Genomic DNA, 12988 nt, shown 5'->3' with positions numbered 1-12988 from the left:
CAGAAGGAAATAATAATAGCTACAGCAATTTCAAATAAACTGTCCTTTTAAGAGCCTGATCCTATTCAGGCATTGACATCAGTGGATGTTTTCCCTGAGTAGAGCCCAAAGGATCAGACCCTTTAAGTATCAGTTTGCTGTATGCTCACGGATAGATCTTACAAAAAAAAAAAAAAAAAAAAAAAGCACAGAAAGCACCACACCACACACATGCAGAACAGCACAGCATCTATTGATTTTAATGAACAGAATTAGTTCCTTATTCCACAGAATATAGTAATACTGGATTATACAGGAATAAATTAAACAGTAGCTAATATGTGTGTAACCACAGATAGCTGAATTGCTGAATGTCTTAAAAATGTAGATTCTAAAAAGAAAATGAAAATATATACCAGAAAAATGTGACTGTTCCAAATAAATTCAGGGCATTTAAATAATAAAAGTTGCATACTTAATATGCCTGGCACCATTTAAGTATTAATTTTACATATGAAACTGCTGATTGCACAATGAATAGATGTGTTTTGGGCAGATAGTAGCCTGTTTTGCTTGTTAAAGCATACATTACATTTCATGAGTAATAAGGAAGTGTTCATTGCCCTTTCTGAAGAAAGAAGCCTCTGGTTTTCTTACTGGTAATAGAAAAATCAAATACCTTAAGCAAATGTCATAAGTAAGATCTAGAAACTGATGAATCAACCTTTCTTTATAGAATACTTAATACAATAATGCCTGGTATCCTCTACTCAATTTATATTCCTGCTTCCCTAAATAAACCTATTTTTGGAAAAGCAACTGTACAAAAGAAACTTTAGAAGAAAAAAAACAACTCTCCAAAAATCCAAGAAGCAAGGTGAGCCGTCTCTGGTTCAACAAGGTACTTGAAAGTGTGCTAAATTCCAGGCATGTGAACAATTTTATCAACTCAACAGCACCATTCAGTCGCCTAAACTTAGGTGCACGTTTAGGTAGCAGCTAAACCAGACAGCTAAAAGAGCTGCAAACCCCTCCCCAACACAAGCCAAGCTCAGTTTGGCTGGGACTGCTGCAAACCCGGTGTACTGAACACCCAAAAGAGGGAAGTTTTGTTCTAGGAGGAGAATAAGCAGAAGGGGAGAGGAGCTGAACAATGCGCTCCAACCTCTGCTGGATCCCAGCATCTCCTGCTTGACCTGGTGCACCGGTTCCCTGGGCTGGTGCCAGCTGGCTCCAGCCCACCCTGATCCAGCAAGGAGAGTGGGCGGCTTGCAAGAAACCTTTGAGTCCAAACTTAGAAAAATATTTGCCAACCCCGTACAGCAACACTCCAGCACCATTTCCACTCCAGCTAACACAGTGAGAAAAACCCTCTGCAAGGAAGTTCTGCACTGTATTTATTTATTTTGTTGGTTTGCCTGCAGATTTCTGTGTGCGCGTGTGATTTCATTAACAGTAAAAGCACCAATTCCTTTAAAATGACACTTTTTGGCCCCAACCCAACCAGGGGTTGACTGTTTGCAGTTCCCAACCTTGAAAGGCTGCAGAGTAGCACAGGACTACAATTACTGAGATACTCACAGCCGTACACTGCACGCTGCCCTTCTCCTGTACAGGGCTGTACCTGCCCCAATCCCAGCTCCACATGTTCCCAGCACACCACAGCCTGGAGCAATCCCTTCCTATCGTGCCACTTAACATTACCCTGGGAGTTTTAAGTTGGCAATTTGGATTTGTGCTCAATGGCAAAATGTATGTGAGTATCAAAACAGCTTCCCACCCACCTCCTCCTGCTGGGTGCAGGGACTGTGCTACGTGTCTGGTCGGGTGACATGTTGTTAGAAAGATTAAATTTCCGTTACCCAATTACATAAAATATTAATGTTAATTGAGCTTATTCAGCCTTGATTCTGTTCCCTTGTTCCTTTATATAGAAGTGTTCCTATACAGTGACATGAGCATACTTAACTCCAGACAGAAAGAAACACTACATTTTTGTTACAATAAACCCTAACTTGCACCCTCCATAAACTTATCATTTTGATTAGGTAGATCCTTACAGGAAGATTCACCCTTTGTAAGCTCGTTTGTTGGGGTTTGGGTTTTCAGAGTTTTTTCCAGGGATTTTTCTGTTTGTGGGGGTTTTTTGTTTGGTTGGTTTTGTTTGTTTTGTTTTGTTTTTAGGATATGTCTTCCCTTTTGCAAGAAAGTGCATTAAAATCCTACAGGCTATAAGCCTGACTTAGTCTTCAGTGCAAGTTTACATCTCTCCTCTCCCAATCATGCCTTTTTAGTTTGTAGCTGACCAGCAACAGCAGCATCCTCCTCCCCACAGGAGTGGAGAGCAGATGATGTTACACCATCTGAATTTGCAGATAGGTGCAATACCAGTAACAGATTTTAACTTCTTGCTCTCTGGTTATCTCATTTGGCTATTAGTTCTAGAGCCCGAGGACAGTGTTTTGTTATCAGTTATTCCACTGCTGATAATTTTCACAGATAATAACCATGTAATTTAAAAATTAAAAAAAAAAAAATAGATGGGGCACAGAGAAAACACAACAACTCAAATTAGTATGTCCTGTGTAAGAGCCAGCCTTCTTTTAAATGCTAAATAGAATAATAAAGCACTGGAAAAAAATAGTTTATTACACAGAAATCTGCATTATCTATCTGTGCAAAGCTTTCTAAGATAGATGCTGAGGCCTGAGAAGAGTTGTGCATACTTCAGCCTCTCTCTGTACACATACCAGAGCTCCTCACCATTTCCAAGAAGATGGGGATGTCTCCAAAGGCTGCCTACAGGACTTGCCATTTGGATACCCCATGCAAATCCCTGGGTTTTATCTGAAACAATTGAAGTTACCTGCAAAACACTATAACACTTACAAAATACTACTCAAATAGAACCATGGCAAGTTAGAGCCCTATTTAGGAACTTGTATATAGAGATGTCAATTGTCATAACAAAAATATCTTAACAATTTAAAATAACTACCATTACAGTTGTTTCCATGATGGCCCCTTACAAACAACCTATTTTTTTTTCCTACCTGACTGTAATCTTCTAAAACAACAACAACAACAACAAAAAGGCAAAAAACAAAGCCCTTTTTTAATAAATGCTACACAACATAAAAAGTAATTTCCTCAAAATTCATTTCAATCTATTTCCTTACTGAAAGCGTACAGGACATAAAAACTTCCTGCTTCGAAAGATGCAAGAATGTTTAAATTACAAAGGAACAAATGTCAACCAGAAAATTGTTCCAGGCTGCAGCAGCATCCACATGCTAAGTGTGCAGCTGTCTGAAGCAACAGGCCTGTAAACAACTCCAGTTAACAACATATTAATGATAATTTATTTATTACACTATTCACTCCTATATGCCTGTCCATCTTTTCACTACTATGTTTATTAAACTTAAAATATCACATTGCCTACCAACACCTTGTTATACTTTTCCTGAACGGTTGATCAAATATTATCATAGCACTGCAAACAATTATAAAATTATATGTGACCATATTGATATGTTCAAGCATTAATTTTATCCCAGTATCACAGAAGTGGCAACCATGTCTGTATTAAAGTGTATGTTTTAAAGTGTATAAGTGGGTGAACAGAATTAAAGCTGGACAAATGTCTGTATATGATATTTCCTTCCTTCGTCTCACAAAACCAAATAACCATCATGTTCTCTTTGTCCAGTATTTTGCAATTCCTTCCTTTATTTTTAACATTCATGTTTCTCATCTATTTTGGGAAATATTCAAGAGATTCCTTTGAAAATAAAATTTTTCTATTAATTATAGTTTAATTCTATGGGTTTTGGACAGACAAAACACCCGTGGAATTTTTTCCATTGTTGAACATACAAATAGGAATTTTTGCTGGATCAGGTTGCTTACTGAAGTTACTTTTATCTCATATTTCCACCTTTGTGTCCAACTAGGCTGAAATATGTGGAGCTGTTGCGAGGGTAGGAATGGCAGCGACAGGCAGCCAGACAAGCACATGTGAGCTGACAACATGAGCCTGGTTTGTATGGAAACAAGGCTTCAGAGGTGAGAAAAAGTAGAAGTTGAAGCATATGGCATGAAAGCTCAACAAAAAATAATAAATAAGTACAAAGGGTTATATAATTAAGCATATTAAACTGCAATTTATTAGATGCCATTTGAATGCTGCCCTCTCTGGAAGGGGGCCAGCAAAACTCGCCTGCTGTGTTTGAAGACTGTAAAGGGCTGATTCAGCTCAAGGAATCAGGAAGCATGTGCACACGGCACAGTCTCCACAGCTCAACCAGGCTGAACTCACCAAAACACCTTTTGGAATGCTAAACAGTGTTCAGGTATTTCCATCAGAGACCGTTATCTTAGAAGGAAGCTCAGCATCCCTTCTCAGCAAGAACTATACCCACATCAAATCATAATTTTCAAAAATCTAGGTATTTTTTGGTCATCTTGTACCACAAGCTGTCATCTTGTACCACAAGCTGTCCTGAAATACAAAGTTGCAGAGGTCAGCATGGGGAAAATAGAGGATCCGTGTGCATGATTCCTTATCAGAGCAAAGGTCTCCTAAATCACGTGGAATCCTACTGTGACTTCTCTGTGCATAATTGCAATCGGGCATCCGTGAACTAAACTGATGGGGTAAGCACACATTTCCCAAAAAAGTGATCCCAGGTCTTCGCCAGCATACAAAATTCTACACCGAAGAAAAAACACAGGCAACAACATCTTTGGCAAATGAAAAACCTAAACCCCAAGTCAGCAGGGAGGGCAGTGGTCATGAACTGTGTCAGAGGGCCGCACAAGCAACACGTGTTGAGTTACGAACTGGAGAATTTGACTCTGCTAAACTAACACGTGGAGACATTGAAGCTGTCTAAGTCGAGGCATCTTAGCAATGCTCTAAAACATCACCTCAAAGCACTTTCCTATGTTCATGTCACCACACAAAGCACTAGAATTAGATATGCAGGAAAACTGGATTACCCTCAAATCAGACCCCTTATTCACAAAGCAAGCACAAAGCCATGTTATTTGATAACCCTGCCTATCATGAGACAAACAAAGTTATTAAACCCCATAAACACTAATGTAAGCAAAGAAATTTGCAGAATCAAACCCAGAATCAGACCCTGAGAGCATTCAGGCTTTAGGGGTTATTTCTGCGGAAACTGGGTCATAGCAGGTGGCCCAGCCACCACTCCCACCTCAAACACAGTAAATCTTTGGAAGAGTCTGGTGAAAGAGGTTCAAAACACCCAACAGGAGAAGCTACAGAAGCCCAAGTTACACACTTTCATGCCACACTGTGCCAGCTAAATCACTTGAGAAAGGACAAGTGAGCAACTGTTCAATAAAAGTATATATTAATGGGGTCATATAATTAAAAAAAGTAATAATAGATATGAATCAACTTCCCCCAGTTCTTGGAAATATCCCAGGCCAAGACCATGCTTTAGCCCCAAAGGGAAATACTTTACCAAGTTAGATCTTTAGAGAACATAGATACATAAAATAAACTTCTATGCAGTCTTAATTACAGAAGCCACCACTCCAACAACCAGACTTGGGATATAATCCTATTAACAGTAACACAAGTCTGTGAAGTTACTTGTTAAGTCAACTTTTTCTCTGTGAATAAATTGCAAAGGATATAATTTCTGGGACAGAATAAATTCTTGAAATTAGTGAGTAACTTATGCATTTCTCCCCTGCTCCAAGAACACATTATTTATTTTTACCATGACACAGTGAAGTTATTAATCTGCTGCCTTCCATTTCAACAATGCGAAATGCTGTAAAATGCACAGACACCTGCATTACAGTACATTTCAGTTCCACTTTATATCAGTCATAAACATCTCTGTTTTGGACATCTCTTCAAAACAAATGCTCCAAGCACACTGTGCGTAGCATGCAATTTTATGAAACTATAAAAGTTCTTCACTGTTAATTACACAGACAAATGTCTCATCACACATTTGATTACCAGGATAATATAATTAGTTTTCTGCATTAACCTTTCAAACATAGAGCCTGAATTTCAAGTTGAAAGCATTGTAAAAACACTCAGTCTGGAAGTATACTGTATTTTCACTTTTTTGTGTTGGCAATAAAAGTATTAAGACAGGAAAAAACCTATATGGTGCATGCAAAAGATTTTTTTTTTAATAGACAGTGTAAGTTTAATCATCACTGACAACAACACACAGGTGTACATAGTCCCTTCAAGGGCTTGTAATACCAAGTCTGGGCTAGCGGCCCTGCGACTTTACTGGAAAATCAGAAGTCAGGTCTGTTTTAAATTTCACCCATGTCTGAGGTTTAAGCATTTCACTCTGGGCTGCCTCCTCCTTCTCAGGCTGAGCAGTCTGTCCTGGTACAAGATAACTAAGCCCTTTCCTTCAGAACAAAAGACATGCCAGTCCTCATCCACAAAATATAGCAGTGATATTCCACATTCCCTTGGATTCTTGTAAAGACTGCGGTTAGCATGTCCTTCATCTAGAAAGATGTGACTTCTTGTTCATCATCTTATCAGAACAAAGGACTGGGGGAGAGGACAAGCCACCCCATCCCCACTCCCAACACTGCACGACATGAGAAAACTTCTCAAGCTCTATTCAGATAGCAGTTGGACTCTACACCATTGCAGCCATCAGAGGTCATATCCAGTACCATGTTCCTTTAATTGCACTGAAGCTTTCTCCAATTTTCAGCCTACATTTATACAAAGCTGCATTGTGCCCATCTATGCTGGTGCAAAAAAGACCATCTAGGTCCATCAGGTCTTTCTTGACATCTCATCCTTATTTTATCTGTATGTTAAACAAACTGGATTATTCTGATTTACTCATTTACCCTAGCAGCTCCCCTCTTCTCAACAGCAGTTTTGAGTTAACCATGCTCAGCTGTGTAACAAAGGCATTTCCACATCCCATTTGTCGCAAAGCTCCACTCATTTATAGACTACCACTAACATTTTACCTTCCCTAAAGGTAATAGTTTCAATGCCGTATCATAGCATCCATTCCATACTGAAGGCTGCATCACACTGAGATTTCAACTGCTGATCCTATGGATCACTTAAACTGGAGAACAAACTTGACTCTAAATCACCAAGTTGGAATAAACATCCTTCAGAGATAAATTTTGCCATAAAACAGTGAAATCAAGTGAAGCAGTGATTATACCCTGACTATACCTGATAAGGAAGATCCTTGATAGGATTCACATTCTTAAAGGCTAAATTTTGACTGACTCTTGAAATACGTGAACTTGAGGCACTTAAGTGCCAGAACACTTTCAGTCACAATGAAAAGCTGGACTTACTAAAAAATAAAAACCCAAACAAATCTAAGGACAGCACAACCAAGCCAAAATCAAGATCAGTGGGTCTGACTCGCAGCACAAATGTCAAAGCACAGACTTCTGCACATTCTTAGAGCACCCTGGCTGATGCCCAATTTTTGCTAAAGCTTTTCATGACTTAGAGTTGGAAGAAAAAGCATTTCAAGTAAACCTGTGGTGGAGCTCACTCCATCATGTTTATCAGACTTCACCAAAAGTGCTTCCAGAACATGAAATCCAAACACAAAACACAGCAGTGGCCTTTGCTTCTTCTTGGAAATTGGTGTAGGGAAGAAATACTTGCTCAAATGGTGCAAATCTGAGAAGGGAATTTAAGGCAGTTCCAACCCCTGTTTTAACACATTCTCCTATTCTCTCCCATTTGTTTCTGACCTCTAGAAGAGGATGTGGCACTATGAATTTAGGAGAAAAAGGCATTTTGCATGCAAAGTAACTTCAGGTGCCAAATCCCACATTTCAAAACTACTTTCTGGCTCCAGGGGGCAACACACACAGGCTACAGAAACCTTAAATCACCCCACAAAAAATGTTTTGGCTCCCGGTGCTGAAAAGGAGAGGCAGACATTCCCAAGTTTCTTGGTGCTATGGCATCTGCTTTCTCCAAAGCCTGAACAGAGTGTTCACAAGCTTGCTTTATACAGCTCAAAAAACTGGCCCCTCCTTCTTTGAATTTAGCCTGCCAAATCTTTGCCAAGAGGGGCTTTATCCAGGTGAGGTCCTGGATGCAACTGGAAGGGGATAGAAGCAGGAAAGGAAGAAGCACTCTGCAGCTGAGGAGTTATAGAGGATAAAAAGCACACAAGAAAGGTAAAGGTTCACTGATAGACAGACACTGATATGCTGTAATACATATCATACTGCAGACTCTATATTACTTCTGTATTTTCTTTACACATTTTTAACTGTTGATTTAATTTAATTTTGCCATGCCAGGATTAGCAGGCAAGCTCCAGAGGTGAAAGGACATTACATTAAGACAGCACATTAATCCTCTATCCCACCCAAGGCAGAAGCAAAACCAAACAAATAGCAGCTTCCTGGAAATTGAATTTCTGTTATCCAGATGTCAAAGATGTAATACCCCAATTACACAAACTATTGCCAGTGAAGCATGCCAGGGAATATGCAATGTAAATGGGGTGAGCACAGAGCTGCAAAACTGCAGAGTCAGCATCTGGCTCTCTGAGTGAGTGATAATTAGCACTGTGTGTAGACACTAATAAACATTTATGTCTGAAATTACAACTTTTAGCAGTGTTAATAAAGGATATATTGGCAATTCATGGAATAAAAGGGTCTTGAAAAGAACGTCATATTAAACAATGGCAGGCGCTTTCTGTGCTTGCACAGAGGATTTTTCCTCCCTAATTGCAAATGGCCACGCAATGTTGCTCGAAAATTAATCAACACAAGCACATACCTAAAAAAACTGGTTGTGTTTCTTTGGTCTCCCCATTAACATCATTGCTGTAGTCAGAGATCTTATATATCTCATGATGGTAATCTGGAATGAAAAACGATAAAAAAAATTAGAATTCAAGTGATCTGGAAAAAATGAACACTGAACACATTGCTACAGTTTTACTACACAATTTATCAATATATCTGCAGTTTATTTCATGTACATCAAATTAACCACAGAAAATGTGCTCTGTATCAGCACCTCCTAAAAAACCTTTGCTCACACTGGAGAGACTCAGCTCAAATATTTCACAGATTTTAGGGAATAGCTACGCCTGCCCTAAATTACTGTGTTCATTTTCACAGCAAATTATCCCACCAGATGCCAATTATCTGGCTTCTTGCTTTACAGAAGGAAAGCAGATTTATAATGAAAACTTTACCTTCCCAGAGACCAAGACAAACTTTCAAACTTCACCTCAGTAAGGAATCAGCAATGTACATCAGGGCTGTATTGCTCAGCTGGCTTGACTCATACTGATGTCACTGGCCTCCCAATTCTGAAGAAAGGAGGTTCAGTGACACCTTAGGATATTCACCTATAGAAATTAATGCCTGTGATGACCTGAAGAATTAGCACTGGCATCTCATATACAGAGATCTTACAAGATATTAAAAACAGAAAATTACGAGTAAGTTTCTATTTTAAATAAAAGAATATTTTGCTGTGAAGGTCTCTGTTGTAACACCAGGCAGGTGTTCACTAAAACCAAAATTTTGTTTGAGAGAGAAATAGAGAGAGAGAGAGAGAAATAGTAAGTCCAAGTAAAAAAAAAGTATCGCAAGGCAGCTCTCCTGGATGGTATTTCTGACTCTGATACTGGCACACACTCTGTCCTTAGGCAAATCACTCAAGACTGAACAATATATTCAGTGTCTTGAAAGAGCCACCTCCCCACCTCACTCCTTCCATGCCCTCCCAGTTCCCAACGCTCTCAACTACTCCCTCCTTAAACTGGTTTTATGTTTACTTCCCTCACAAAAATGAGGCAGAGATTAACTCATGGAAGGGATTTTGGAGGGATTCACTTAAAAGATGTAACACAAGTGGAGGGCAGCATAAGCAGCTCCTTCCACAAGCAGCACACCTGCACCTCTGACCAAACAGGTACAGGACTGGAAAAGTCTCCTGGAAGACACTTTTTTGTTAGGTGTGTTTATTTGTACAGCACGACTGTCTCGAAGGCACAAGAGGAGGAACAACCCAGTATGTAAACTAAAATCAAGCCTAACACAGTAATTCTACAGAATGAGAAGGGCCTGGAAAGAAAATGAGGGGGAAACAACCACACCACAGAACTGGAGAGGTCAGGGATAAGGTGCTACACAAAGGATTCCTCTGCTTCCCGAGCACGCCCAGCCAAAGAAATGGGTAAAGGTGAAGTCCGAGATACGACATCGAGGAAGTAAAAGCTTCTTTTATGAGACTATACTGGCAGGGTTTATGCTGCCTTCCAAGATCACTAGCTGTCCTGTTGGGCAGAGGGTGTGATGAAGTGGCTTGGTGGGCACCTGATGGCCAGCCAGTCAGGGTCTACCTGCCACACTCTGCACCTTCATCCTCTCAAGGACATTCAAGATCTGTGGAAGCAAGTAAGTGGAAACTAGGACTTATGGACTCACGGTCCTTAGATATACAGATGACACCCAGTTTCTTCTCTAGCACTTCCCTGTATATCCAGCTGGTCACAATATTCTTCTGGTCTGCAGCTGCTGCCTTAAAGTCACCACATTTCACCCCAGAGGTGGCTGTGTTTTAGCACAGCAATGGACTTTCTCTTGATTTGGTCACTATTGATCATTGTGATAAGGTGCTCAAAGTAATTTTTGGGACAGAATAAGCATTGTATGGGCACACATCAATAGCAGATGGTGTGTTACCAACCAATTCATACAGCATAGCCTTTTCTCTTTGGTTTCCTTTTTCTGCCTTAGATGTCACAGTCCAGGACTGGAAAACTGTATCAATTTCACAACAGTAAACACTAAACTGTGACATTACAGAATAACTCCTGCAAGAGGCAAAGGCCAATTACAAGAGACAACTATTTATATATAATTATCTTTCTAATCAACTGTGATAGAAAAGAGTATGAGAGTGCAGACTCACATACAAAACCTGATTTTTATCTCCTCCACTCTCAAAGTAAAAAGACATAATTTTCTCTCTAGCATATGCTTTTAGTGTAGCTTTGTATTTGACTCTCTACATCCAAAAGGAGACCACAGATAAAATATTATTAATAATGTACCATCTTAACTGGATTTACCTATTAAAATAAGGTTAAATAGATTGTCTCATACAATGAGGCATATCTAAACCTGTAAGAAGTGGCAACTGAGATTGGCAAAACAGTAAGCTATTTCTGGCAAATACTCTTTTTACAGGCCCATTATGACAGAAAGAAAAAAAAGCAAAATTTCAGTTTTGTTTTTCCACATTTTGCTTTCACCACCTCCATGCTCCAGCCCAGTCATGCACTAACTGTGCCTCCAAGTTGGGAGCATGTTCAGTACCAAAACCCCACAAACCAAGCCTGTTCTCTGTAAAATTACACCCTTGATCGGTTTGCTAATGGATGCAGACCTCCAATGCATTTCAGACACGTCTGGCAAGTCCCTGCCCCTCTAGTTTTAACAGGGACCATGTGTGATGCCCCAGACCCCCCTACCTCGATACAGCAGTCATTATTTACTATTCCCACCAAGTGAGTTTATTTCCATCTTTGAATTTCTTTGCTTCAAACGTAATTTTGCAGAGCACTCCTCAGACAGCAAGTCTTGACACTCGTGTGTGTGTGTCCCCCTTTTCACCAGCGTGACATTACACCCAAGCAGTCACCTGCCTTGAACTTGGCATGCAGGACACACACAGCGTTTCATGGAGAGATATTCCCGTCCAATACTTGGGAACACAAAAGGAGAAACGATCTCGAATCAATTCCATCAGGGCAAAAAAACATCTCACCGGCCGGAGAAGGGATAAATCCCCGACCAAAATAAATCCCTAGGGCTGGGAAGTCCACCTGTGAAAAAGCCTACCAGCGGCTCTTTTTTCCCCTTTAATTAAAGAAAACAACAACAAGAAGACTGAAACACAGAGCTCTGCTTCTTGCCCGACATGAATTCAAATATTTCTCCCCTCACGATCCCTTTTAAAATATCCTCTTTTCTAAAAGCAAACACACCCCGAGCGAACAAGTTACACGCCAGCGGCTCTCCCCTGCCCACGTACAATTAATTACCTGCGTGGATTTTTAATAAAGCGATCTCGATTCAGCTTTTCTTTGAAATACAAGGATGTACACAGAGGAGGAGAGGGAAAAAACCACCCCAAATACAATAAATCCACAAGAGTTGAATACTAAGGAGGTCTGTCGCTGCTCAAGTGTCATTATTTTTTGCTCGCTTCCCGATTTTTTTTACTCCCCCCCCCCCGCCCAAGCAGGATTCACCACTAAACACGAACCAACTTTATTTTGTGCAAGGTTCTCTGCTCGGAAAAAAATAACACGTCCACCTGAGGTGGTGGTGGGTAGGCTTGAGGTGGTGGTTTTGCAACAACACGTAACACACATGCAAAAATAATTAAAAAAAGAAAGAGGAAACGGGAAGGGGATGAAAGAAATAAAATTTAAAAAAATAAAAAAAAAAAAAAAAGAAAAAGATAGGCGTGCAATGGTTTCGGGGAGTTGAGGCAGAGGATTGCGGAGTTCAATAACAGAGCCGGGAGGGAGCGGCGGCCCGGGGGCGCCGGCGTTTCATAACGCCCCGCTCCCCCCGGGGCAAAAGTCGGGGCTGCCCCCGGCCAGCGAACAAAGCCCGGCCGCCCCCGCCTTACCTTCGTTGACCAGTTTAAAGCTTTGGGATTTCCTGCTCCTCTTCCTCTGGGCGAACTCCATGGTGCGGGCAGGAAGGAGCGGGGCGGACACAGGACCGAGCTCCGTCCCTCCGATCAGCAATACACGCGGGGGTTGGGAGAGACGGCGGCTCCGGCGGCGAATAAAGGGATCCGGGACAAGTTGGCTCCGGTCTCCCCCCCGCTCCCGCCCCGAACTTTGAGGAAAAGCGGGGTGCGGCGGGGGGAGCCCCGCGGGGGCGATGCCGCCGCCTTCCCCCCCGCCGGCTGCGCGGCCGCGGCCCGGCGGCGAAGGGCGGC

General features: G+C 41.1%; 1 protein-coding gene across 4 annotated transcripts in view; it reads right to left on the bottom strand.

Annotated features, from left to right (window-relative positions):
• Positions 1-12988, bottom strand: part of BEND7 (BEN domain containing 7) — a 46852-nt gene extending 33864 nt beyond the window's left edge. Inside the window, exons 1-2 of one of the 4 annotated variants that reach the window (XM_059847486.1) lie at positions 12671-12988; positions 8789-8872 (exon numbers count right to left, since the gene is read on the bottom strand). In XM_059847486.1, coding sequence (XP_059703469.1) covers positions 8789-8872; positions 12671-12731 — 145 coding nt within the window. In that variant the 5' untranslated portion in view covers positions 12732-12988. Of the gene's footprint in view, positions 1-8788; positions 8873-9212; positions 9421-12074; positions 12212-12670 lie in introns of those variants that run through there. The other 3 variants (XM_059847484.1, XM_059847487.1, XM_059847488.1) reach the window with 3 other exon arrangements.

This window comes from Haemorhous mexicanus, chromosome 5 (assembly GCF_027477595.1).
Source record: "Haemorhous mexicanus isolate bHaeMex1 chromosome 5, bHaeMex1.pri, whole genome shotgun sequence".
Taxonomy (NCBI): Eukaryota; Metazoa; Chordata; class Aves; order Passeriformes; family Fringillidae; genus Haemorhous; species Haemorhous mexicanus.
The sequence above is the reverse complement of the archived record's forward strand: the minus strand, read 5'-3'. Positions and strand labels throughout refer to the sequence as shown.